The sequence below is a fragment of the Hyaena hyaena genome, unplaced genomic scaffold, assembly GCF_003009895.1.
Source record: "Hyaena hyaena isolate Hyena2069 unplaced genomic scaffold, ASM300989v1 scaffold_367, whole genome shotgun sequence".
Classification (NCBI taxonomy): domain Eukaryota; kingdom Metazoa; phylum Chordata; class Mammalia; order Carnivora; family Hyaenidae; genus Hyaena; species Hyaena hyaena.
In genome coordinates, this window is record NW_024081002.1 from 1,474,624 (window position 1) to 1,502,556 (window position 27,933).

General features: G+C 51.7%; 1 protein-coding gene across 8 annotated transcripts in view; it reads left to right on the forward strand.

Moving 5' to 3' along the window:
* Positions 1 to 27,933, forward strand: part of TACC2 (transforming acidic coiled-coil containing protein 2) — a 202,951-nt gene that overhangs the window by 134,745 nt on the left and 40,273 nt on the right. For 5 of the 8 annotated variants that reach the window (XM_039250483.1, XM_039250481.1, XM_039250485.1 and 2 more), the window contains 2 exons: positions 14,689 to 14,834; positions 25,763 to 27,065. In XM_039250483.1, coding sequence (XP_039106414.1) covers positions 14,689 to 14,834; positions 25,763 to 27,065 — 1,449 coding nt within the window. The remainder of the gene's footprint in view (positions 1 to 14,688; positions 14,835 to 25,762; positions 27,066 to 27,933) is intronic. The other 3 variants (XM_039250488.1, XM_039250484.1, XM_039250486.1) reach the window with 1 other exon arrangement.

Genomic DNA, 27,933 nt, shown 5'->3' on the forward strand with positions numbered 1-27,933 from the left:
TGACTTTTAAAATAGTAGGAACCTTGAGATAATGGAAAACTTTGAGCCTTTGATGCAAGAGATTCAAGAAAACAAAGCACAAAGCTGCCCTTGTCCTAAAAATGAGAGAGAAGGCTGGTGCTGGTTTAGAAGTCAGAGGCTCGAAGGCCTGAGGAATAGAAATAGTCAGGTGCCATTGTCCGATTTATACCTATTCTCCTCCTTCTGTCGTCACATTGAGTAGTATAGTGGCAGTAAGGTCAGCTCTGAGAGTCTGTTTCAACTCAGTTGGGTTATTGTCACAAAGCCCTTAACCTTGAAACAGTTTGCCTGTTGGATGTGGGAAATTGTATCCGTCCGTTGGGGCATCGTCATATGTAATTGAAATCTGAGGTTCCTTATCAACCTTGTCATATTTAAGCCACTGGTTATGGCTTCGATACTTTCGTTATTGAATCGACCCGTGTAAGCGATGATTTGAGGACTCTTGGAGTCCAGAAAAACGATCTTCTTTCTTGCATCCATAATACTGGCGGTAAAAGCAAATGCTTATTATTTAGCCAAAACTTTTTGAAAGCACATTCGGGATCCCAGCTTTTTCCTTCACCTTCCACGTGCGTCCCCAGGCTGACCACTCCTCACCTTGACTGCCGCTGCTGGTCTAGTGCACGGCCCCACCTTCTGTCTCTAGACTCGGGTGCCCTCGCTGATCTGATGGGCTGTGCCCCAGGCCCCCACTGCTGCCCTAATGCTGATTGTCAGAGCAGTCACGGTGGCCCTTGAGGACCAGACATCTGGGGGAGTCCTTCCCTAAGTGAAGCCGCCCGCTGGCTGTGCAGCTCCTGGGTCTCTCCTCCCCTGGGGGCCGTAACAAGCTTACTGCGTGCACCTGTCAAGTTCCTTCCCGCCTCAGAGCCCTTCATCTCGTGGTTCCCTCTGCCTGGAACCTTCTTTCTCCAGCTCTGTGATGACCGGCTCCTCCTTCCTTCTTCATGTCTGTCTTCCTTTCACGGAGCACACGAGAGAGAAACTCCAAGTGCACCGCAGAGCCCAGAACAAACCAAGTCAGCACGCCATCCACTTTGCTGATTACACTTTCTGCCAGAGTGGCTGTGAATTAATTCGGTAAATACTCAAGTGATATTTATTGCTTGATTTTACAATTCCTTGCCCACAGCCATTTTAGCAGTGTGTGTGTGTGTGTGTGTATGTGTGTGTGTGTGTGTGTGAGCTGGGGGAGGGGGAGGTGTTGGGTGTGTGGGAAGAGCCAGAAAATCACAATGTTTTCTCCTTGCTCTGTAAACTCATGAATCCTTGATATAGCTGTCCCTGACTACAGGGGACTTTAAAGAAAATAGGGCTCTGCTTTACGTTTCTCTGGTTCTGTTCAGATGAAGGATACAGTCATCTTGGTTATAGTTTTAACAGTTTTAACAGGTTAAGGACTGGAGAGAGTGAATGCCTTCTAGATGCCTGGCGTTGTATGAGTATAGACTCCCTTATAGTGACCTCATGTGGCCGGTGGTACTTCCATTGCATGGAGGGGGAATGGGCCCACGGTCAAGGTTGTGTGAAGCAACCTGTCCGAAGTTGCCCACCTCACTGGTGGCAGAGCATGAAGTTTGGAGCCAGACCTGTAAATGCTGATTTTTATAGTTTGCAAACACTGTGCTGTTTCCTACTACAAAATTATCGGAATCAGATAATTCAGATATTATACACGAAGAGCATGCTTTACTTCAGACTTTATCTGTTCAAGATTTCTTTAATAAGCATGTCAAAGACTGAGCATTGTCACTGCATTACGTGTGAGAGAATGGTGTGTGTGAGGCATTGGACAATACTTATTCTCTGCAGCTGGCATGCTATTTGCAAGCCATTCTTTTCCCTTTGGTTCTGTAAACTGATTGAAAGGGAAGGGACAAAAGATTTAAGTGCTCCTTCTTTACTGTACAAAAGCACTGTTTGCAGACATTGGTAGGAAAAGAGCTTTTAAGACTTTCTAAATGTCAGGAGTTTTTACTAAAGTACTGTGGCCATCCCAAGTCCAGGTTCGCACATTTTGTTTCTAGCTGCGACATGGGGTTTGAGACACACAGTGGACTACAGGTTGCCATTTATTTAGCAGAGACGGGAAAGAATTTTTCAGGAGAGTTTGTCTTTGTATTTAGCGGAGAGAGGCTGTGGGGGGTATTGGTTGAGCATCACCTCCGGGCAGGGCCCAGAGAATTACTGGTTTTTAGATAAATGAAATCCCACAATAACTAAACCCTCTCTGGGTTTAGTTCTCTTAGTTAGCAAAGCTTCAGGGCCTCTGAAGTCAGCGGTCTCAGCAGGAGGGTGTGATGCTGTGATTTATACTCCCAGCTGCCTGGAGCTCACAAGGAGCTCACACGGCTCTCTGGGCTGCTCTGGGTTTAGAAAAGGGGTTGAAGTCTACCTGTAAGGTGTGTACAGTTGATCCTAGGGCAACACGGGCTTGTGCTGCGTGGCTCCACATCCATATGGGTTTTTGGTTTTTGTTTGTTTGTTTTTGGATGTGGTTCTGTACTATAAATATATTTCCTCCTCTTTATGATTTTCTTAATGTTTTCTTTCCTCTGGTCTACTTTCCTGTAAGAGTGTGGTATGTAATACATAAAACGTACAAAACATGTGATAACTGACTGTTACCAGGAAGCCTCCCGGTCAATAGTAGGCTATTAGCGGGGCACCTGGGGGGCTCAGTTGGTTAAGCAGCTGACTTAGGCTCATGTCATGATCTCACAATTCATGGGTTCAAGCCCCGTGTTGGGCTCTATGCTGACAGTTTAGAGCCTGGAGCCTGCTTCAGATTCTGTGTCTCCTCTCTGTCTGCCCCTCCGCTGCTCACGCTCTGTCTCTCTGTCTCTCAAAAATAAATAAATGTTAAAAAAATTTTTTTAATAAAAAAACAGTAGTAGGCTATTAGTGGTCAAGTTTTTGGAGAGTCGAAAGTTATACTTGGATTTTGACTGCACGTAGGGGGTCAGTGCCCCTAACACCTGCATTGTTCCAGGGTCAACTGTATATATTTGTTAAAAGCAATGACCTTGGTGTAACTCAGTAATGAATTTATGCTGAAACATTAGGAAGAGATGACTATAGGGATGTTCATGTCCAATGTAGCAAAAGCCCTCAAATCCTTTCTCCATTGCTATTATTTATTTTTTTAAAAGAAGCATCATGCTTTTTTTTTAAGCTTTTTTTTTTGAGGTGGGGGGAGAAGGGGGAAAGAAGCAAGGAGAGAAGGCGAGAGAGAATCCCAAGCAGACTCTGCACATACAGTGAGGAACCTGATGTGGGCTTAAGCCCACGAACTACAAGATCATGACCTGAGCCAAAAGCAAGAGTCAGATACTAACCGATTGAGCCACCCAGGCACCCCTCGATTGCTATCATTAGGAATTTGTGAGGCTTTTAAAAAATTTTTTTTAATTTTTATTTTTGATGTTTATTCATTTTTTGAGAGAGACAGAGCCTGAGTGGGGGAGGGGCAGAGAGAGATGGAGACACAGAATCCGAAGCAGGTTCCAGGCTCCGAGCTGTCAGCACAGAGACTGATGCGGGGCTCGAACTCACAAACTAGGAGATCATGACCTGGCTGAAGTTGGACGCTTAACTGACTGAGCCACCCAGGCACCCCCGCAAGGTTTTAAGTGACCACTCTAAAGGCAAAATTTTAAGTGATGAATTATAAAGTCAAGACACATAAGCTTTAATTATTGATAGAAAAAACACGATTCAGATTAGCGGGAGAGCCTCCAAATACGCTTAACCTCCTTTTGACTAGAAACGGGGAGGGAGATGGAGAAGTAAGAGGTGGGGGCGTGTGCACACGCGCATGTGCACACACACATGCACACAACCACACACTCACACAGGGGGAGGGGAGGGCAGAGGAGAGGGAGGCAAATACTGAGACACAGACTCCAGAACGGATGGAGGCCCAGCCTGCTGCAGAGTCTGAGACAGAGGCACACAGACATAGACATAGAGACAGACAGACAGAGGCTTAGGTGAAGCCGCTTTAGACGTGAAGAACTTGGGAGCCGGGAATGCTAAGGCCAGAGCGCCCTTGCTCTGCTGAGTGGAAATCCAGGGCCTATTGAAAGACTCTGCTTTGAGCTTAGTCAGCACTTGAGTCTCCCTTGACCCCATGGTGACATTGCCTTTGGTCCAAGATGTGAATCAGTGAGGGTAGCAGAATTCAGCTGCTGACCCAACCTCCCCTGCAGAGGGCATGTGGCCGACCCCAGGGGTCTGGGTGGCCCCCAACCTCCCCGTCACCCAAGGTAGATTGCAGGGACCTCACACAGTTATAGTCAGGAGGGCAGGACTGGGGCCCCTTGGACGCGCACTCGGTGGTTGAATGAGGGGACAGGTTAAGGTGTGGCTGAGGAACAGGGGGCCAGGAGTGAAGAGGACAGGGGGCAGGAGACCAAGGCTGGCCTGGCTGGCTGCCCCCACGGGGCGGTCACAAGTCTAGATGCAGAGGCCCGGAGCCGAGGATGCCCTGGAAACCGACAGCCCCCAAATGTACTGGACCCCGATTTGCAGACCAGCCTGCCAACCTCCAGGAGCCACTGGGACGCAGAAGAAGCCACTTGGTTCGGGACAAGGGGCACAAGACACATGCTCCCATCCTGGCTCTGCCTCTGCAGGGCTCTGAGTCCCCCCCTCGAGTCACTGGGCCCTTTAGGCTCCGGATTGTCTTCCTCGGGACCCAGAAGGATGTGAGCATCTTGTGAGCAGGGAACTGGTGTGGCGGACCCGGCTGCCCGGGTGCTCGGCCCGCGATAAGTGACAAGCCCTGCTGAAATTGTTCTAGAGTGGTGTCCACCTGCCTCACCTGTTGTGAGGGTCAGATGGGGTAGGGGTGAGGAAGCTGAGGGACCGACTGTAAAACTGGCTGCGGTGGGCAGCCCCTGGTCGAGGCTCCCCATCGTGGTGCCCAGGTGCTGCCTGGGGAGCTGCCCTGAAATCAGAAGGATGCTTGTGGCGTGGGGGAGGTGAGCCGGGGATGCAGACTGGGTGCTCCTCGCCGGCTGTGGGAGCACCTGAAGGGGCAGGTCCCGGGTGGGTGCGTCTGCCCTGGGCTGTGCAGGGAGGAAGGCTGTATTCCCACTGCCGCGCTGTTTCCAAACTCCTTCTTGGCTCCTTCCCTTACACCGCGTCTCCCTGGACATAGTCCAGCTGATCAGGTCCCCACTCCGTTGCGTTCTTTGCATCCTGGACCTAGATGGGCTTGGGGAGATCATGCTGAAGGGATCTGGGAAGGCCCCTGGGGTCCCCGGCCCCGCGGTTGGACTCTGCTTTCCTCAGGCCGACATCCTCCCCTCTACCAGGGCAAACACAGACCTGTGCCAAGATACCTTTTTCTGAATCCGAAAACAACATATCTGTTGCCTCTATGTGCATATATTTCTGTCTCTACACAGGTATATATGTGTTATGTAAATGTACCTCTGTGTTTGTGTATATTTCTTTATATTTATATGTAACTGTTATATCCCAAAGCAGCTCCTCCTGAATATAATTCCTGAATTTGCTGTTTTTCCTATTTATTACTCAGCTTGGGGCTCTCCTGACTGTACATGTGAGCTCTCTGTGCCCAGATCAACAGTGAGTGGTGCTGAGGGAGGGGCCGTTACCTGCCAGGTGCTGGGGAAACCGTTCCTAGGGGTTGGCTGAACTTTCCTGTTCCTTCTGAGTTCTTGCATCTTCTCTGCGCCTTCTGACTTCCTTTAGTTTCAGAAACTAGGTACCAGACTGTCTTAGTCTGTTTAGGCTGATAAAACAAAAGTGCCTCAGATGAGGGGGCTTTTAAGCAGCACACATTTCTTCCCCACAGTTCCGGAGGCTGGGAAAGCCACGGTCAAGGACCCCACAGGTAGGGTGTCTGGTGAGAGCCTGATTCCTTGTTCACAGATGGTCGTGCTCTGGGTCCTCACACGGCCAGAGGGGGCAAGGCAGTTCTCTGCGGTTTCCTATCACAAGAGCACTCTTACCCTTCACAAGGGCCCTACTCATGTTCTAATCCCCTCCATCAGCTCGGGAATTAGGTTTCCACATGAATTTGGGGACACACACACACACACACACACACACACTGAGTCATAGCGCAAACCTGTTAGGATAATATATAAAAGAAAGACAAGTATATAAAAGAAGTCAGGACCAGAAGAGCTTTCCACGGAGTATCACATAGTATCTTCAGCGCGCTCAGTTGAACAGATATTTTCGTGTTTAGTTGGATGCTAATTGTGTCTCACCCAGGTGAGATACTGTTTGCTTGTTAACGGTCTCACCAGATAGGATGGCCTGGACTTGTCCCTAGAGAAAAGAGAAGGACTCTTAGTGATGGTCTATTAGAAGCTCCTTTTTTTAATTACTGTTTTTTGAGAGAGAGAGAGAGAGAGCAAGCAGGGGAGGAGCAGATAGAGACGACGAGAGACGATCCCAAGCAGGCTCTGCACTGTCTACACAGAGCCCGATGTGGGGGTCAAACCCACGAACCGTGAGACCATGACCTGAACTGAAGTCAAGAGTTGGACACTTAACCGACTGAGCCACCCAGGCACCCCTCAGAGGCCCCCTCAATTCCACATGTTCTATTCTTTTCTAGCTAGCCTCCATAAATATCTTATTTCCAGTTAGATTTTTCAGAATTTGAGTTTAAAGGTTCCAACTTAAGTTACCCAAGCAAAGAGTTCAGCTACAAAGATGAGATTTCAGGGATATCATTGCAGAAGGCAAGGGAATTAAAGGGCAATCGAGTCCCTTCTTTCTTTATTTCTTCTGAGACTTGATTGGCATTCTGGCATAGCTCCAGGACCCATTTACAAACAGGTAGACTCCTGAGCCCAGGGCTGCTGACTCAGCCTTGACTCTACACTGCCTGCCGTAAGGCACTCAGCCACAGGAGAGCCTCATTTGCTAAGCGCCTGGTGTTGTTGCAGGTAAGTCAGTTTCAAAACTAAGTGTGTGGGGATGGGATGTTTCATTGGGCACATGTGTATGCATCCACACACACACAATATGACACTGAGCCTCCTCCATTCTGGAAACACTCCCCTGACCCTGGAGTTTATGGCCCTGACCTCGAGGGAAGGAGAAAGTCAAGATCGGTGTGCATGTGAGTCCCTGCATCCTCCGGGACACACTTGTGTTTGCAGATGGTCTGGCAGGACAGGCCTCCCACGTCGTGTGGGAGCCCCAGATTCCCCTTCTTGCCCAAATCAGTAGTTGTGATGAAATAAAAGAGAAGACTTAGTTGGCTAACAAATTACATTTCCGCAAAAATTTTTTTAATGTTTATTTATTTTTGAGAGAGAGAAGGAGACATAGAGAGTGTGCAGGGGAGGGGCAGAGAGAGAGGGAGACAGAATCCCAGGCAGGTTCCTTGCCATCAGCACAGAGCCTGATGCACGGCTCGAACCCACAAACTGTGAGGTCATGACCTGAGCCGAAAACAAGAGTTGGAGGCTTAACCGACTGAGCCACCCAGGCGCCCCCATTTTCCCAAATTTCTAATGGCTGGAGGCCAAGGGCAGAATTGGAGTCATAAGGGGAGGGAACTATACAGTTATTTTTCCCACTAATGGGACAGAAGGTCCAAGGGCCCAGGCAGTCAAGTGACCTGCTTATGTTCGCCCAGTTACAGTGAGTGCTGTAGCTGGAAAGAATTCTATGGTAGACGTTCGTTGCTTGTGGACCGTCCATCCTATCTTCTGATCGCCTTTTGGGGGATTCTGTCTCCCCTGTTTATTCCATTGGATCTGGGTGAGTAGCTTATTTATGTGTGCTTTTATGTCTTCACCGTGCCACTCTGTCACTGGGGATGCCATCTGACCTTGAAACAGCCAGTGTGTCATTTGCCAATGTCCGTTGAGCCCTGATGACATCTCCAAGTAGCCAAGTGACAGCTACTTGAATCTGAAAACGGGAGCTGCCTTGTAAACCCGACAGATGCTACATGCTGGGGATCTTGGGGAGAGTGTGGTGTCGCCTGCTTTGATTTTCCCTGGAGTGTAAGCCTGGAAAACTCTGGCAGCAGCCTGACTCACAGGAACTAGCTCTGTGTTCGTGGAGGATGGCGTGTGGACATGGCCTCCTCAGTCACCTGACAGTCCAAGAAGGGTCTTAGCTCTTGGTCATGTTGAGATCATGTTCTCCCTTGACTTAAATGTTAAGGAGCGATATTGCAGAACAAATTCCTTTCCTTTCTTCCTTTTTTAAATATGTATTTATATTTGAGGGAGAGAGAGACGGAGAGACAGAGTGCAAGCAGGGGAGGAGCAGAGAGAGAGGGAGACAGAGAATCCTTAGCAGGTTCCAGGCTCTGAGCTGTGAGCACAGAGCCCAGCGTGGCCCGAACTCAAGAAACGCAAGTTCGTGACCTGAGCTGAAGCTGGATGCTTAACCAACTGAGCCACTCAGGCGCCCCACAAATTCCTTTTCTGTGCACATGATGGGCACATTAAAGTGAAAGGCCCTTTTCAATCAGACCCAAAAAATCACCAGTCAAGTTGTTTTAGGCAGGAGGGAAGCGTGTGTGTATGTGTGTGTGTATGTGTGTGTGTGTGAGAGAGAGAGAATGCGCACGTATTCTTGCAAGGACCGAATTTCTTGACAAGCCTGTCTAAAGTGGAATGTCTTGATGAATAGAATTTAGTGCAGAGCAGTTTCACAAACACCCTTTCACAAACCCTTCAAACTCTTAGATGCAGAGGTGAAGGAGATGATCTGATCTGCCGAGAGCTCTGGTTTTGTTTCTGGAAGGTCTCCCTCCCGTCAGGGTTAGCAGGTGGTCTTTGGGTCTGGAGGGTGTGAGCCTCCTCTGGATGCAGGGCTTGGGGCTGGCACTGTGGCCTCACCCGGGGTTTGGTCCAGGGGAGGGAGGCCGGGGGGCACATGCACCACTGGCTCAGGTGGGGCCCCCCAGGACCTGAGAGGGTGGGGCTTATGTCCCAGGAAGCCCCCACCTCTAGGGTACTGGCACTGGGACCCTTCACTCTTGCTGGCTGGTCGCAAAATCCTCTGTCCCCACGCTCACTTTCACTAGAATCCTGAGAAATTGCCGTAGAAATAGATAACTTTCTAGAAAGAGAACTTTCCTTTAGCAGTACTTAAGAATGAACTGTTTCTTGGGTTGCCTGGGTGGCTCAGCTGGTTAAGCGTCCGACTTCAGCTCAGGTCATGATCTCGTGGTTTGTGGGTTCGAGCCCCACATCGGGCTCTGTGCTGACAGCTTGGGGCCTGGAGCCTGCTTCAGATTCTGTGTTTCCCTCTCTCTCTGCCCCTTCTCCACTATGCTCTGTCTCTCTCTCTCTCTCTCTCTCAAAAATAAATAAACATTAAAAAAACATGAACTGTTTCTTGATAATCAGATAACATGGAAGTATAGGTAACTTTAGATTTCCAGGTGGGGGATGGGCACTGTGATTAGGACGGAGGCTCTTATTTGGAGGCTCTGTTTACTGAAAACAGGCTCATTCTATGGAATGTCCTTTCTGGAAAGGGCTGGTTACTTTGAGCTGCGGCTCTCCTGGCCTCAGTTTCCTTGCCTGTTTATTTTATTTTATTTTTTAAAGTTTATTTTTTATACAGCGTGCATGCAAGTGGGGGAGGGGAGGGCAGAGAGAGCAAGAGACAGAGAATCCCAAGCAGGCTCTGCATTGTCAGCACAGAGCCTGATGTGGGCCTCAAACTCACAAACCATGAGATCATGACCTGAGCTGAAATCAAGAGTCAGATGCCACCCAAGCGCCCCTCCTCACCTCTTTCGAAGGACGTGATAAGCGTGTTGGAATGGGAAATTTTCTTCCATCTTGAGTTGGAAGATTCTGTCTGTGGTATTTGAGATTTATTCCCCCAAACCCTAGAAGTACCTCCAGTAAAACTTGAACAAAACGTAACTACTTAATAAGCTGAAAAACTATATCAGTAGCACCTCTTTATTAAGAGAGACCCATGTTTTATTTATATGCATACACAGTCACACATACTTTCGTGCATAGGTGTATGTATGTGTTATATTATACTAACTTCATTACATATTGTGCTCATCTATATTATGTTAACGAATTTGTGTGTGGGTGCTGATCTTTTTTACTATTTTGTTGTTATAGTTCATAGAAGTAAAACATGAAAATATTTAAAGTAAAAAGAGAGGTCAGCAAGCCCTGGGCTTCTACATTTGCCAGCTGTCCTGCTTTGGGGGCAGTTTCCTTAAGTGCTCTGTTTTAACTCCGTGTGTCATTTGTGGAAGGACTGATTTCTTCATTGCGTGGAGTAGAGATTTCCCTACTCTGCTCCGTGGGACTTTGGAACTATACAGACATTCTCTGAAATCTAAGAAAATGTTTGAAAAACTACTTTAAAACTTCACTAACACACACCTGGAGAGCGTGACAGCTTTAGTTTGGGCGGCTCGCAAGGTCTCTCTGTACTTGGGATTATGTGTTTGTATCTTTCCTTCTCTTCTGTGCAGCCCACACGGCGTGGCATTGGTGACCGCCAGCATATTGCCTTATACTGATGGATTCGTTTAGTTTCGCTCTTAGGTAGCTCGTCTGCCCTGTCTGCCTTAATAAAGAACCCTGGATCACCGGGCAAGCTGTTAAAAAAACAGGTGCTGTTTGTAATCACTCAGCGGTTTGCATCGGGACTTTTTCTGGTAATGTGCAACCAGGGGTATATCAGCAGATCTGACCCTGCAATTAGCATCCCCAACCCTGGGTGTCAAATGTTCAGGCTTGTCAAATAGCTTTGTTGTTCCCAACGATAGATAATGTAGTGAGACTATGATATAAATTGAGCTCATAAGATAAACACTACTCTTCTCTGTGCATAGGATTCATTTGGAAGAATAGTTGTGCTGTTGAAAATATTTGGAAGCCACTGAGACAGTGAAAAGAGCACAGATTTTATAGGCAGTCAGTTCTAGGTTTGAGCCCAACTTCCATAGCTTACTGGTGAGATGACCAAGGGCAAAGTAATTTGGTTCCCAGAGTAATGCCATCTGTAAATTGGGCCTGCTCACTACCAGGCAGGATATTTTTGATGATTACAGAGAAATGTAAAAATGGACCTAACCCAGGGCCCGATGCATAACAAAAAGTTCAGCGAATGATACCCATTATAAAGCTTTTCATGCTGGAAATTAAAGTCCCCATATTTCTTGCCTGGCCATTAAGAGCTACCTTTTTACACTATGGAAAGACATCTCTCCAGTTTATTTGCATGTATTTGCGTATTTGCTTAGATGGTGAACATATGCGTATACATAGTGTGTACATATCCTGGTAAATGCATTTTCATATAATTTAGAGATGTTTTAGCAGACTGGAGTGGCACGTTCTTTCCGATGCATTAAGTTAATTTCCTTTTCTTTCATTTTCAAAGCGTGTGGAACCTTAACAGAAGAATTTATTGTACTTTAGTTTTTCCTAGTAGGGAAAAAAAGAATCAAACAGCCGATGGGAACTGCTTTTATGCATTGGGGCTCCAAAGTGCCGCTTTATTTTTATGTACAGGCTCTTTGTGGGTGGACTGCAGAAATCCCTGCTCTTGGAAATGTTTCTGAGCCCTCTGGGAAACTGAACAGGGAAAAAAGAACTAATTAAAAAAGCTGCCATCCGCCTCCTCTAATTAACTTGCTCTCTGCTCCTGGGAGAGGGTGCGGAAATGTGAAAATAACACAGGCATCCCCGGAAGTGAATGCCATTCTTGTGGTGCACGGTCGCCCCGTGGTGTTTTGATGCAGAAATGATTTGTGGCAGACAAGCAGGGAAGCACAAAGGGGCTCCGTGTGCCCTCTGCCTCTCTCACGGGGCAGTGGCGAATGGTGGTTCCTTCTGAGCAGGTGTGCCGGCCGGCCGGCCAGCCAGGCAGCTGCAAGCAGAGGAGACCTCATTGGAATTCAGCAGCTCAAGCCCAAGAGCATCCGGCCCTCCCTGTTGCTTGCTTGTGCTGTTAGGAAAGAGCAGGGGCCCTTTGCGCTCTAAAGCCACACATCGTCACGACCCAGGGCTGCAGAAGCCAGGGGAAGAGCTCGCAGCCTCTCGCCCTGTGTCTCCACTGCACTCTGGGGAAGTTCACGGCATCCTTGGCTGGCGGTGCTGCTAACTTCTTCCTGGCATCTGGCATTTTGGACAGATTTAGATCCCCAAGACAAGGGCAAGGGAATCAAGGGTGGTTTTGGGGAGCGGAGGCTGTCCTTCAGCAGAGATGGCTTTTGCCCCCTGGCGGCTGTGGCCCCTGGTGGAATGGGCCCAGTGGATGTGGACAGCAGTGGCGAGCAGCGGCGATGCCAGTCTGATGCCCCTCCAAGAAAGTTCCGGAAAGAGGCAAGTTGGCTTTGTGTGTCTTGTCATGTTGCCCCTGACACATTCTGTGCTGGGGGACAGGGTGACTTCCAGCACCCACCAGGGTGATCCAAACTCTTACTCCTCTTTGATGTTCCGTTGTGTAACTTCCTTGTGTTTTTCATGCCAGTTAACAGACTCAGCAAAACTCAGGTACTTCGATCTGCTGTTGTCCGAGTGTGTATCTTCACTTCGCTAGACAAAAGCAAAGGCCTTTAAATATTAATATTCACATTTGTGCTCCCGTTTGCATGGAGCGAGTCTTTACTCAGGAAACCTGATAGGGTGCGGGCTTTAAGCGGCTCATCGGATCTCATCAAAAGCAGATCTGATATTTCTGTTCGTCTCTTCGGGTCCCCCGAGGGCTTTGTGGCTTGCTGGAGGGGCTGGGGTTCTTGGGGATGGGGGACAGGGTCTTTGGCACTGATAAAATGAGTCACTAACGGGTTGTAAAAACAATCAATGTAGAGTTTTCTCTGAAGGGGAACTCACCAGAGGCTCTTCTTTCCTGTGCCGGCTGACTGTGGAGGGACTGGCTGGGTTCCTGGCTCTCTCTGCCGGCTGGCAGATGGTCTTCGGAAGACGCTGCCCTCTACCAAGGTCACTGGTCCTCTGACCCTGGCGAGGGCTCAGCAGTGTGAGCACCTTGTGCTCCGGTGCTCACCTGGTCTGTCACCCTCTGATTCTAGACGTCTTCACCCAGATTTGCCCGCTGGGCCACTGTGTCAGCCCGGAACTAAGTAGCCGCCCTCTTGATCATTACCTTTCTTGTTGGAAGTGAGTATGTGGCCTTTTAGGTCCTGAGATGCTAAGGGGCACCCCAGGGAATGCTGTTGCTTCTTGCGCTCTGGCATCCTCACAGTGAGCTTGGGCCAGGCCCGGGGACCACTGGGCATCTGGAGCCAGGGAGGAGCTGTCCCCCAGCTTCAGGTCACACGCCCAGCTCCAAGATCTGCAGAGGCCTCATTCTTTCTGGCTTAAAATTGAGCCCCCTGGAGAAGGAGGGTGATGCAGAAGGGCCGTCCGCTCAGGGTTTTCTGGAGCCCAGGACAAGGCTTTAGTTAACTGAGCGGCCTCCCCCTTGTTACTGGGAGGGGCGTCGTCTGGGTGGAATTTGGGGCCAGTTCTCTGGGTGAAGAATCTTCTCCAGGGCAGAGGGCAGACCCTCCTACAGGGCAATGAGGGTCATTATCATATCATTGGGGTCAGCAAGCTGTGTTTTGTGTCTAGGTCTGGCACATCCTCCAGTGAGCTAGCTAGCTTTCTTTCCTTCTTTTCTCTCTTTCTCTCTCTCTTTCTTTCCTTCTTCCTTCCTTCCTCTCTCCCTTTCTCCTTCCTTCCTTCCTTCCTTCCTTTCTTTCTTTCTTTCTTTCTTTCTTTCTTTCTTTCTTTCTTTCCTTCTCCCTCCCCCCTTTCTTCCTTTCTTTCTCTTTTTCTCTCTTTCTTTCCTTGCTGCCTGCCTTCCTCCCTTCCTCCTTCCCTCCTTTCTTTCTTTTCTTTTCTTTCTTTTTCTTTCTTTCTTTCTTTCTTTCTTTCTTTCTTTCTTTCTTTCTTTTTTCCTTCTGTCCTTCCTTCTTACCTTTTCTCTTTCTTCCATCCTTCCTCGTTTCCTCCTTTCTTTCTCTCTTCCTTCCTCCTTCCCTCCTTTCTTTTCTCTCTTTCTTTCTTTCTTTCTTTCTTTCTTTCTTTCTTTCTTTCTTTCATTCAACAGCTGTTTATTCACTGCCTTTTGGTTCAGGCTCAGATGCTGTGATAAGCAAGACTGGCTGCCATCATGGCCTTGAAGCTCAGTTGATAAGAGAGATAATTAACATAATCCGAAGGTGAATAAGTCTATAATGAATTATGAGGAGCTGTGGGAAGGAAGGACAGTGGGAGAGAACGACCGGGTGGGGAGAGGCCATATGAGACTTGGTTTCCTGCAGTGGGGATCCTGTGGTGTGTTGGAATCATGGCGGCAAAACGTGTTCCTGGGAATATCAATTTGGCTGAATTGACACCAGGTTGATCAAAAGATTCCCGTCTTTGTATTTGCCGCTAAGGCCAGAAATACGAATTTTTCTTAGAGCTAAATTCAAAGCCTATATCCTGTGGGCACAAAGCTGGCGATAATGAGATTCCGTCTTGGGAATCATGCTGGGAAATGACTTTCCTCATGTCTGTCTTCAAACAGTCACATTGGGCAAGCCTGATTCTAGTGGTCCCGGTGGGGGGGGGGGTGTTGTCAAAGTGCTCAGCAGCACTGGCCCCCGGCCCCTCGGAGCAGACTCGGCCCCGGCTGCCGCCTAACCTTGCGTTTCTCCCCTCCTCTTTCCACCAGGAGTTCTGACTCTGAAGAAGCTTTCGAGACCCCCGAGTCGACGACTCCTGTCAAAGCTCCACCAGCCCCACCTCCGCCGCCCCCCGAGGTCACTCCAGAACCTGAGATCAGCGCACAGCCTCCCCTGGAAGAGCCAGGTACCCAAGGTCAGGTGCTCCCTGGGGGAGTTTGGAGGCAGCCCTGGGCTGGGGCGGCTGGAGAGGGGCACCCACTCCCGGGGACCATCGCTGGCGCTTCTTAGGCACTCCCCAGGCTCTGCTGCCTCCGCTGTGGCCTGTGTTTTGTGAATGAAAACCAAGAGTGAGCAGATAGAGTGGATTATTCTGTTTGCTTTGAAGATGTCTGGGGGAAGCCTGTGGAGAAACCCCTCGGCATCCAGAATTGAGTTCGAGGGGGCAAGTGGATCTGGGAGGTTTCTGTTTGGGACTCTATCTTGGATTCTAGCATTTGACCCTTGGGTCCCATAAGAACACCGGTTCTTTCTGGACAGCCCACAAGAAACTGCATTTGTATTTAAGACCGTAGGCCCCGTGGGCTTGGGAATGGAGACATGTGGTAAATGGGAAAGAAGAGAAAGCCGTGGATAGCCAAAAGCACACATGGTTGGTTCATTATTCCTCATTAACCACAAGTTACCTGACTTCATATCACTTTCTCCCCTAGTGGGAATTAAATCACAGACCTTTCCTTTCAGATGTGGTGCTTCCTGGAGGTGGTGGAGGGAGGCGTGGGACAGGGCTCGTTCCCTGCCTGCCCACCCGATGGTGCTCCCTGCATGCATCTTCCAGTTACACCCGCGGGGCTGGGACCACCTCTGGCCTGAAGGTTTAACGTGAGACCAGGAGGGAAGGAGATAGGGACTGCCAGTAATGGCCCCACAGGCCGGTCAGGGGCCACATGGTCCCAGAAATGATTCTTCAGGCTGGTCAGGAGTCAGATGGTTCCAGAAATGGCCCAGCAGGCTGGTCAGCGGGCCAGATGGTACCATCCTTAAACCTGGACTACCCACCTGCTTTGGCCCCTGTAGTTTAGAGGGCCCCACTCTGCCTTCCTCCAGCCACAGCCCTGGCTGCAGTGCAGTCTCCTCTTAGACCCCTCTCGGGCCCATCTTCCCAGGGCTGACCGTACCCATGTTTATACCTCTCGGCCAAGGAGGAGCCAAGGATGGGCCTGGGCCCTACAGGTGGGGTGTCCACACACTTGTGCTCAGGGCCACTCCAGGTGAGGGATGGGGCTTGGGTGAGTGGAGAAGGAACAGGCTGACGGCCGGGCCCCCATTCACATTCTTGCCCCGGCCGGGAGCCAGGTGAACTGTAAAATGCAATAACATTTTGATCTTTTGATCTTGATGTTGGTTTTACAAAGAAATGGCTAGTGTTCTTTTTACCTGCCCTGGGTTCAAACAGACCCTTACTTTAAAAAGTGTTAGATACTCCAAGGCTAACCCAGGAAATACACTCCCCTGCCCTTAGGGGAAAGGGTTAGGACCATTTTTAGGGAGGGCAGATGGCCTTGCTGGCATCTGACAAGTGCAGATTTCAGATTCCCCCATCTTACACAGCTCATCAGCTAGTACCATCTGATTCTGCATGGCCAGTCTGGGTGCTGGGCCCCAGGGAGGGGAATTCTGGCATTTTATTTGATTTTGAGGTGGAGAAGGAGCCAGAAGTCCTGCTGAGAGTCTTTAGCCTTACCATGGTTTTTTTCCTATTATAAAACACATAAAAATTCTTTTCCTATAATATCGCAAAAAAAAAAAAAAATCACCCTTAGGTTTAATGGAAAGTGAATGACAGATGATTGTAATTCCTAGGTCAAACATGTGAATCGGAATAAACTATCCTTTTTGGGTGGGTACAAGTTCATGCCCACAAATGGGTGGGGTACTTTAGGAAAGAGTTTGGAAGAAGATGATGGTGTATTATGGTGTCCAGTCCATCCCCAGGCACCAAGGAGTGACTGGGGAAGGCCATTGCTGTGAGCAACCGTGTACCCTCTAGGGCTTCCGGCCACGTGTCCTGACTGCCTCTGGGGATGGTTTGGCGCTTCTGTTCTTTCTGCGGCCGGCCCTTGTTCCTTCTGCCTGACTTGCTTTCCAACAAAGCAAAGAACAGTCTCCATTCTTAAAACCAAGCCCGCACGCGGCACCCTCCTCTTTCTTAGACGGCAGTGTCTGAAAGGAGCATTGTGGGGGATTAAGAGATAACTGCCACCCAGAAGGGGTTGGAGCTGGTGATTGCCGTGAGTCACAGCCCCACGGAACTTCTGATCACACCCGTTGGAGTCTTTGAACAGGGACTTTATGCTTCTCCATCCCAGAAAACTCCAAAGAAGCTAAATATATGTGGATCACACAATGCGGACTCTTATGGTTGGGATTGTGACTGCTGAACGCCCCCCTGGCTTCAGCCGTACAGATTTCCTTTTGATTTGCTGCACTTGTTAGAAACGTCTGCTCATCCATTCTGCAGACAGCATGGGGCACAGCAGAGGCCCGGGGGGACAGGTGTGCCTGCTTTCAGAGGGGGTTAGAGGGGAAGAAAGGTTCCCTCCGAGAACCACAGGAAAGAAAGGGCAAAGGGCGGGTGTCTATTGTTTGGTTTTCATCTGCAGAATGCCTGGGATGTTGCTCAAGGGGCCAGAAGAGCCACACGAAATAACAGACTAGACCCTCGGCTCTGAATAAAGACATGATTTGCCCTTCTGGAAACCCACGTTGTACAGGACAATCAGCTTCTGTACCCGGGTCCTGCCAGCTGTTTGTGCCCCGCCCCGGGACTGGAGGATGAGCTGCTCTCTGCTCACCTGGCCCTCATCGGGGCCGTGCCTGGATGCAGCCTGTCTCAGCCCAGTGTTCTTGTCTGTAAAATGAAGAGGGCAACCTACCAGTCCTCCGAGTCTCTGACCTTCCCTGGTTCTGAGATTGCAGTGCATGGCTGCTGTATGTTGGCCTTGTTATTAGAGCTCAAAGCCGGTCAACGAGGCACATAAGTCAGTGTCACTTAATTAAGTAATAGCTCCGGCTTCAGTGTCCCCCGTGTGCCGGGCCGACGCTGGGTTCTTTGTGCGTTTCATCTCCAACTCAGCCGAGAGCCATCGCCTGTGCTCACAGCACCCCTGCGCGTCCGACAGTATCACCTGCTTCCCCAGCGAGATGCGGGCCTTCCCGACCGCGCCCTCCATCACACCGCACGCAGGGGGCTCTGGGAGCGGAACCCAGACCCCTTGACTCCCTTCCGTTTGGGAACAGGGCTGCTGTCTGCGGGTGGAGTGAGCTGGTGCCCCTAAGTACCCGAGGCGGGGGATGGGCAGGCAGTCGTCCCGTGGGCAGCAGGCAGATGGCCCACGAAGGAGACTCTTCCGTGATGCCAGAGTAGATTCTTTCCATGGTTGTCCTCCCTCTGGGGACACTGCACCCCCCTAGGGTGAAGCCTGTTCTCACCCTCGCCAGGAGACTGCCCAGTGCCAGGAAGGCCTCAGAGGTGACTGGAGACGCTGTGCCCTGGGTGCCCTGGACCCCTTCTCTCTGCCCCATGGAAAGGGTGGCCTTTGCTGAGGCACTGCTTGTGTTCCACGTGGTGGTTCGTGGCCACGGTCTTCAGATTGACTCAGAGAGGAGCTCGGCACACCTCGTGGCTTATGTGCCCAGTCGGACCATGTCTCCATACTCATTGTCATTCCTCTCCCCCAAGGTTGCTGTGCAGGGGTGTCCCCGCAGAGAGACAGGGAGGCAGCTGGGAGCCCAGCCTGCGGCGGGGGCACGGGGTGGGTGGCGCTGCGGGCCATGCAGGAGCTGGGGGCCCCGGCTGCCCCGTGCAGGTGCTGCTAGGCCCCCTGCTGGTGCATCTGGGGATCTCCCTTTTCATCCTCCCAAGAACGCCCGCCTTACCGCTGAGGCTCGGAGGAGTCACAGATGGGAGGAGGGTGGGTGCGCGGAGAACCTGGAGGGGCCCTGAGGCTCCAGACGTACACTGACCTCCCTTAATGACCTCATCAGAGGACCTGGCTGCACTCTGCCCAGCTCAGTGGCCCGACGGCCCGGTGAGTCACAAGAATATGTTCATGGACCCCACACACCCAGGCAGGTGGCTCCCTCTCTACTGGGGCAGGGTATAAACTGGGCTCCATATATGTTTTCCTGTTATAGATCCCTTTTTTAAAATATGTATTTATTTTTTTATTTAAAAAAAATTTTTTTTCATGTTTTATTTATTTCTAGGAGAGAGAGAGAGACAGCGTGAGCAGGGGAGGGTCAGAGAGAGAGGGAGTCACAGACTGAAACAGGCTCCAGGCTCAGAGCTGGCAGTAAGCACAGAGCCAGACAAGGGGCAAGAACCCACGAACCGAGAGATCAAGACCAAAGCGAAAGTCGGACGCTTAACCGACTAAGCCACCCAGGCGCCCCGATATGTATTTATTTTTGAGGGGAGGGAGGGGCAGAGGGAGAGGGGGACAGAGGATCACCAAAGAGCTCTGTGCTGACAGAAGAGAACCCGATACGGAACTCGAACTCACAAACTGAGCAGAAGTTGGACCCTTAACCAGCTGAGCCACCCAGGCGCCCCTGTTACGGATGACTTTTGATAAGAATAGAACAAGGGCTCTTGGGTGGCTCAGCTGGTTAAGCATTCGACTCTTGATTTCAGCTCAGGTTATGATCTCACAGTTGTTTGTGAGATCGAGCCCCTTGTTGGGCTCCGTGTTGGTCATGGAGCCTGCTTAAGATATTCTCTCTCTCCCTTGCTCTCTCTCAAAAAAAAATAGAGAGAGAGCATAGAACAAGTAGCAATTGTGCGCCTTTTCTTTGCAGCAGGCACTGTTAAAAGCATGACCTAATTTCTGCAGCAGCTGGGAGGTGGATCTGGGGCCGATGACAGTGAGGCACAGCGGGATTAAGGGGCTTTGGCCAGGGTCACCCAGCCGATCAGCGGCAGAGCCAGGGTTCATGTAGCTGTGGACTCGCACCGACTCCTCTTGGTCAGACGGGGGGTGTGATGTCATCCTAGTGATGTATCTGGACATTATCTTCTTCAGCTTGTGTAGAGAGCACTTTTCTAGATCCGCTGGTCTCATCCCCACCATTACGCTTGAGGGAAGGAGGGAGGGAGGTCTGGGGACCCAGAGGCTAAAAGGAGCAGGAGTGACCACTGTCGGAGTCACAGCGAGGTTAGCTGTTAGCCGTTACTCCTGCCGAAGCCTCCGTCAGCCCCCCAGGAGTGAGAAGCAAGAAGTCTGTAAACCGGAACACACCTGCTGCTTCCCCGGGGGCCTGGCCGGGGCGGGGGGTGGTGGCGTGCCTGGCAGGCAGCCCTGTGGGGGGAGCCCCCGCGGGACAGCGCGGCAGGGGGAGAAGTGACATTTGGTGCATTCCAGGCGGAGCCGGGACTCAGCGCCAGGTGCATGAACCCCAGCTTTGCACACCACCCTCCAGGGGGACTGTCCCCCCACAGTGCCCCTGGGTGTCCGTGGGGTGATGTCACTTTTTGCTCCACCTAGCAAGGCTCTCCCATCCTGACTAGGGCCACGTCATTTAGCTGCTCACAAGGTGGGCTCTGGTGGGAATAAGCTGGTTACTTCTCGAAGTTCGGCTCTCAGGCAGCACTGCTCCCTCTTCAGCCTTTTGGCATTTGAAGAGAGCATGGACGTGCGGCGTCAGGGCAGACGACCAGGAAATAGTGGGCTCAGACCCGCTGGATTGGGGGGCGGGGGTGGTGGTGGTCCTCAGGACCCAGCAGGGTCTCCCTGAGAATCTGAAGACTCACTGGGTTTGGAAGAGAAGCTGACTCCGCGTGGGCCCCCTGCCGCTCTTGCTGGCCTGGTGCAGAGGGGCTGCCTCTGAGCGGCGGAACCCCCACAGGCGATCAGAGCTGGCCTCAGAGATCAATCCAAGCCAATCCAGGCTCCTCCTCCAAACCGTTTCTGTGGCCAAATACTCAGCTGTTGCCCCTGGAGGTTTTCAGAACCAGGATAGGTCCTGATAGACGCAGGTGAGGTGAGCCAGCCCGACCCCCAGACTTCCCTCTCACAGCTGCCTGTGGCACCCGTGGAAATGGGGGTTCAGAGCCCCCACCCGAGCTGTGCCAAACTTTCTTCAGGTTGGAGCCAGGAGGCTGGGGTTTTAACAGGTGTCTTGGGTGGGTCTTAAAGGGGTAGGCAGGTTTGGGAAGTGCCGAATTCATCCTGGAGTTGATTGGAGTGGCCCACAGCTACCACGTGAAGACCGATAATGCTCCATTTAGATCTCGTTAGCCTACTTAAAATAGAGACCTTTTCCAGAATAAACATTATTAATTGCAATAGATTATTATTTATACACCTAGAAGATGTAAGTCGATGCCCCCTGTGTGTGAGACCATTTACTTTGATCTGTTGATTTCCTGTGAGAGCATGTGAGCACCGGGGTGCCATGTGTGGACACATTTGGTCCTCTGGGCCCACGGATCCCAGTCCAGAGTTGGGGGGTGGGCAGCGGGAGGCGGAAGAGAGAGGGACCAGCACAGCTAGCGGTAAGCACCCCATTAGGAACAGTCCCGCCATCCGGGGCGCCTGGGTGGCTCAGTCAGTTAAGCGTCCGACTTTGGCTCAGCTCATGGTCTCTTAGCCTGTGGGTTCGAGCCCCGTGTCGGGCTCTGTGCTGACAGTTTAGAGCCTGAGCCTGGATCCTGCTTCAGATTCTGTGTCTCCCTCCCCTGCTCACACTCTCTCTCTCTCTCCTTCAAAACTAAGCATTAAAAAAAGAAAGAAACAGTCCTCGCAAGGCTGGGAAATGTGGCCCCTGAAGATGGCAGGGTGACATCAGTCATGTGACGTCAGCTGTCTCTTACTGGCTTTCTCTCTTTCCTTAGAAATTCCTCTGTTTCCAGACACATTTGTTGTTACCTTTGCTTGGGGATTTGACTGCCCTGCACCTGTGTTAAGGGATGACATGTATTGCCCCAAATCCATATGTTGAAACCCTAACCCCCACTGTGATATGACTTTTAAGGAGGTGATGAAAGTCAACAAGGTCATAAGGGTGGGACCCTAATCCACTGGAACCTGTGTCCATGTAAGAGGAAGAGGCGGGGGCCCTGGGAGTGAGCACATGCAGGTAAACGGCCGTGTGAGGACACAGAAGACGCACCTCTGCCATCGAGAGGTACTGTGGTACTTTGGTATGGTGGCCCGAGCTGAGTGACGCCCCTGGGACCTCCCAGCAAGCCTCCATACGATGAACTAGATTGATGAACCATACGACGAACTCCTTTTTCGTTGTTATCTGACTGATCCCAACCCTGGAGCCTGGGCAGGCGTTGCCCGGGTCTACACTGGTGGGGCGCACAGGGTGGAGGCCCGTTCCTGTGGATGGATCCACCGAGGTCTTGTCTTTCCTTGCCTCTGTGTCCACTGCACTCCTGCAGTGCTGACGTGTAGGAGGCACCCAGATCATTCATGGCGTTAATGAATGAATGAGTGGTCTCCATGCAGATAAGGCGAGTGGAATTTAGGAATCAGGTGGGAGCCTCTGGGAACCCGATTGGACCACACTGCATTGGAAAATCAGGGCCTGCACGTGGCAGTGACCTTTTCTCGGGTCCAGGATTCCTCTGAAGAGCACTTGGCAGCCCACCACCCCCCCACCCCCCAGCCCTGTAATGGGCCCTGTGGAGCGACCTGTTTGAACACCACGCAGTGGGCCAGCAGTTCTCACCCAGGGACTCTTGTGCCCCTCACAGGGCTGTTTGGCAATTTTGAGAAACATTTTTGGTTGTCACAACTGGGGTTGGCGTGCCAGTGGCATCTAGTGGGTAGAGGCCAAAGACGCCGCTACACACCCTGCAGCGAACAGGATGGCCCCTTCCCATAAGCCCCAGGGCCAAGGCCGAGAAACCCCCAGCAAGATTAGCTTTCTCCGGTCTGTGATGATTCAATTAGGGGATCTCGGTTCTAAAGAGGAAAGATTCGTGCTGAGCAGGCAGGGAGCTTTTCTTCTGGGTCAGACAGTGAGCAGATGGTTAAGCTGAATACCTGCTGCATGTTCCTTGATTCCGGGGGACTCCTGACATCGGGAGGACCTCAGAAGGCGCAAGGCAGCCTGAAGAAAGCAGAGGCTGGCGGTTGTGGGTTGTGCTTTGGCAACGATGGGATGGGCTGAGGCTCTACCTCCCTCCTGCAAGGCCCACTGGAAAGCACCTGTTCCGATGGGTGCCCTGGGCCTTGTGTGCCCTGTGTGCTGCGTGTCCGGGCAGGGGGTGGGGTGCTTGAGGGTGCCAGCCCTGGAGGAAATAGGAGGGAGTTGGTTTAAGAAAAGAACAGGGAAGGGGCCCCTGGGTGGCTTAGTCGGTTAAGCGTCCGACTTTCACTTAGGTCATGATCTCGCGGTTCGTGGGTTCGAGCCCCGCGTCGGGCTCTGTGCTGACTGCCAGCTCAGAGCCTGGAGCCTGTTTCAGTCTGTGACTCCCTCTCTCTCTGACCCTCCCCTGCTCACGCTGTCTTTCTCTCTCTCTTCTATAAATAAATAAAAACATTAAAAAAAATTTAAAAAAAAAAAGAAAAGAACAGGGAAAGAAAGGAAGGAAGAAAGGAAGGAAGGAAGAAGAAAAGAAAAGAAAGAAGGAAAGGACAGAACAATACAGAACAGGGGGCGCTATGTAGCTCAGTTGGTTCAGTGCCTGACTCTTGATTTCGGCTCAGGTCACAATCTCACAGTTCGAGCCCCCACGTCAGGCTCCAAGCTGAGAGCACAGAGCCTGCTTGGGATCTCTGCCCTCTCCCTCCTTCACTGCCCTCTCCCTCTTCTCAAAATAAGTAAACATTAAAAAAAAAAAAGAAGCAGGGAGGAATCTTCTTCTTTGGAGATGGGAAGGAAGCAGGAGTGTTTTGAGGCGAGGGAGGAATCTTTTGGTGGAAAGAGCTGTGAGGTTTCAAGGAAGTGCTCCGTCTTCCAGGACGTCTGCTCCAAGTAGGGCCTGGGTGGCCCTGGGCACTGAAGAGATGAAAAAGCTTTGAACCACGAATAGGTGTGCTTCCAGAAGGTGCTTTCAGTTCTAGAGATATTTTTTTTAATGTTTATTTTTGAGAAAGAGACAGACAGAGCATGAGCTGGGGAGGGGCAGAGAGAGAGGGAGACACAGAATCCGAAGCAGGCTCCAGGCTCTGAGCTTTAAGCACAGAGCCCAATGCAGGGCTGGAACCCACGAACCGTGAGATTGTGTCCTGAGCCCAAGTCAGACGCCTAACCAACTGAGCCACCCAGGCGCCCCTGGGTGTTTCTTTGAGCCTGCAAGAGAAAGTGGGACAAGTGCAGGGAGAGCAAAGATGACCAGACCAGTCCCTGAACTCCGGAGGCTCGGACTTCCCTTGTGATGTCATCCCACCCCCCCCACCCCCCAATGAGGGGCAGCGCTTCCTCTCCCAGGTGCTCCAAGAGAAAGGTCTGCTTGTGAGCAATGTTCCAGAAGCACCGTACAAAACACTCACGCCCTGGGCACTTGCAATAGTGACTGTGAGTTGCTCTGAGGAAATGTGCAGCAGGAGTCCAGCTCAGTTTTAGCAGAGCGTTTCCCAGACCTTGTTCGTTTGCTGGGATGAGGCAGAGGGGCTGCCAGATTCAGCAAATAAAACTACAGGGCACCCGGTTAAGCCTGTGTCCCAGACACACAAGGAATTACTGAGACATGTTTATAGTAAAAACCTCATTCAGCTATTGGAAGCTTGGGTTTAAGTGACACCCTGGAGTTTATGTGACAGCTGTCCCGGCGGGGGGGGGGGGCGGGGAGGCAGGGCTCCCATCAGTGAGACACGACTTTGAGGACGCCACCCCAGGCCATAGCAGCACCGACTCCCCGATCTCTTCTTCTGCAGACCTCTTTGCAACATTTTCCCTCCTTTGCCTGGTGATGTATGGTTAGTTTTCTCGCCTGCCGCGTTCCGGCCTCCTGACTGCCCAGGACAGCTGTGAGCCCGGAAATGCACAAAAGGCACCACCTGGCACGGGCAGAGGCCAGGCTGGCCAGATCCCCATGGAACGGTGGGGTCATGAGGTGATGGAGTGTCTCGTGGCCAACACGTGGAGTATGCCCGGGGACGCCTGGTGTAAGGACAGGTGGCAAGCAGGGCATCCTCAGTCCTGCTGCAGTGGCCTTGGGGGCCTCCACGGAAAAGCTCCCTGTTGCTCTTCAACTGGCTCTGAGTAGTTAAAAGTAGACCTGATGATGCTAATGACTGTCTTCCTGTCCCTTGCTTTAGTCACACTGGCCTCTAAGGCTTCTTTAACACGCTAGGTATGCTTCTACCCCGGGACCTTTGCACTTGCTGTTCCTTTTGTCTGTGATGCTCCCCTCATACACCCACCAGATATGCTTCTGGTTCACGTCTTTACCATGTTTCTCATCTTTGCTTAAGTGTTTCCTCCCTAGAGAGCTTTGCCAACTCCTTTATTTTAAAATTCCAGCACCCCTACCCTGGCTTTATTTTTCTCCATGGTACTTCTCACCATCTGGCAGTCTGTACATGTTGCTTGTTCATTTGTTTCTTTTTTTAAATATTTATTTATTTTTGTGAGAGAGAGTGTGTATGTGTGTAAGTGGGGGAGGGGCAGAGAGAGAAGGAGACAAACTCCAAAATAGGCTCCAAGCTCTGAGCTGTCAGCACAGAGCCCGACACGGGGCTCAAACCCATGCACTGTGAAATCATGACCTGAGCCAAAGTCAGACACTTGACCAACTTGTGTACTTGTTTCTTAACTGTCTTCTCCCTGAAGAATGTACCTTCCAGGAGGGCAAGGATCTTGTCTGTTTTGTTCACTGTGGAATCTCCAACCCCCACTGTTGGTAAACGTTTTTGGAATGACCGAATGATTTGAGCTATTCCCCAAATAGTCCACTTCACTCCTGTTTGACAGATGAGGGACTGGAGGGTAAGCCTGCCTGGGGTCTGGAGCCGGTGATAGGTGAGAGCAGGCTTGGTGCCCACCCAGTAGGGACCCAGGGGACCTCAGGACTCCGCTGACCAGGTGGTAGTCTAGCACGAGAGGAGAGCGGTCCTGTGTCCTGGGTCCTTCATCCTTTGGTGACACTTTGTCTCCTTTCCTCAGGATGCGGTTCTGAGCCAGCCTGTGTCCCTGATGGCCCACGCAGCAGCTCGGTGGAGGGGAGCCCCTTCCGCCCCCCATCACACTCCTTCTCTGCCGTCTTCGATGAAGACAAGCCTATAGCCAGCAGCGGGACTTACAACTTAGACTTTGACACCATCGAGCTGGTGGATGACTTCCAGACGTTGGAGCCCCGCTGCTCGGACTCTAAGAGTCAGGAGTGCAAAGTGAGCACGCGGAGGAAGTCCACGGATTGTGTCCCCGCCTCCAAGTCCACGCTCTCCCGATCCCTCAGCCTGCAAGCCAGTGACTTTGACGGTGCGTCCTGCTCAGGCAACGCCGAGGCCGTGGCCCCGGCCCCAGATGCGTACAGCGCGGGCTCAAGCAGTGCCTCCAGTACCCTTAAGCGAACTAAAAAACCGAGGCCGCCTTCCTTAAAAAAGAAGCAGGCCACCAAGAAGCCCACGGAAACCCCCCCGGTGAAAGAGACACAGCAAGAGCCGGTCGAAGAGAGTCCCGTCCCCACGGAGAACACAGCCATCGAGACGAAGACGGAAGCGGCCAGGACAGAACCTTCGACACCAGTGCTGTCAGAGGAAGCACCCCCGAAGCCTGTGCCCAAGGCCGCCTGCTCTCTGGACCCAGAGGGCACCGAAGGGGCCGTGCCCCCCGCTTCCGGAAGCGGCAGAGTGCAGAACTCGCCCCCCGTTGGAAGGAAAACGTTGCCTCTTGCCACGGCCCCGGAGGCCGTGGAGGTGACCCCGTCGGATAGCGGGGGGCAGGAGGACTCCCCGGTCAAAGGGCTCTCGGTGCGGCTGGAGTTCGACTATTCTGAGGACAAGGGTAGTTGGGACACCCAGCAGGAAAACCCCCCTCCCACCAAAAAGCTCGGCAAAAAGCCGGTTGCCAAAATGCCCCTAAGGAGGCCAAAGATGAAAAAAACGCCCGAGAAACTCGACAACGCTCCTGCCTCACCTACCCGGTCCCCCGATGAGCCCAATGACATCCCTATGGCGAAAGGTACCTACACCTTTGATATTGACAAGTGGGACGACCCCAATTTTAACCCTTTTTCTTCCACCTCAAAAATGCAAGAGTCCCCCAAACTGCCCCAGCAGCCCTACAGCTTCGACGCAGATGCCTGCGACGAATCCGTTGACCCCTTTAAGACGTCTTCTAAAACCCCAGCCTCGCCTTCTAAGTCCCCGGCCTCCTTTGAGATCCCAGCCAGTGCCATCGAAGCCAACGGAGTGGACGGGGACGGGCTCAACAAGCCCGCCAAGAAGAAGAAGACGCCCCTCAAGACGTAAGTTCAGGGGTGCGGGTGGTAAGCTCGGAGGGGGGGGCTGTGCCCCGGCTGTGAGCCCCGGGCGTGTGCCTGGATGAACGCGGCCGCCCTCGGCCGTAACGCCCCCAGGTTCGCAAGCCGATCCCTGTTTCCCTTCCTCTCTGCGCCCACCGTGGTGGCATTTCCCGTGCCCAGATCCCGCTGGGGGTAGCGTCTTTGATAGTTTGCCTCATTATGTCAGTGGTGTAAGGCTTTCCATTGAGCTGAGAGCCTGACATTTGACTCCAGGAGAGTGTGGGAGGTCTCGCAGAGAGGGAACTGTCTGCTGGGGACCTGCTCAGCCTCCCCTGGGTGACTCCGCCTTTCCCCTATTTGGTGCGGGGATTACTTACTCGGGTGGCCTAGGAGCTAGGAGATATACCCTTCAAATGTTGTTGGAATTGATAGTGTCTGTGTCCGCCCATTAATGTGTTTGCCAGGAAGCCGACCCAGGAGTCTCTGCGAGGCCTGTGCACGAGAGGCCTGGCCTGGGCCCTTCCCTGCACCCCAGCTGGCCTGTCAGAGCACTTGTCTTCATCCCTTTTTCTAGCCCTCTTTTGCAGACAAGAGTCCAAGGCCCTGTAGGTCCAGAAAGAGATCAGTGGACCTCAAAAGGGAGAAACAATCCCCGAAATCCCCGTGATCCCCAGGAGGCCATCAGTAATTGGCTCAGCCGTCCTCAAACACTTGCTAAGTAGACTGCCTTTAAATACCATGTGTCCGAGCCTCTGGAATTCATCCCCAGACGCAGCTGTCACCTGGATGGCTGCGGGTCTCTTTCCAGGACCCGGGTACCGGCGTAGGGGGAATGGTACTTAGAGCTTTTCTCCTGCCCTCATGCGAAGTA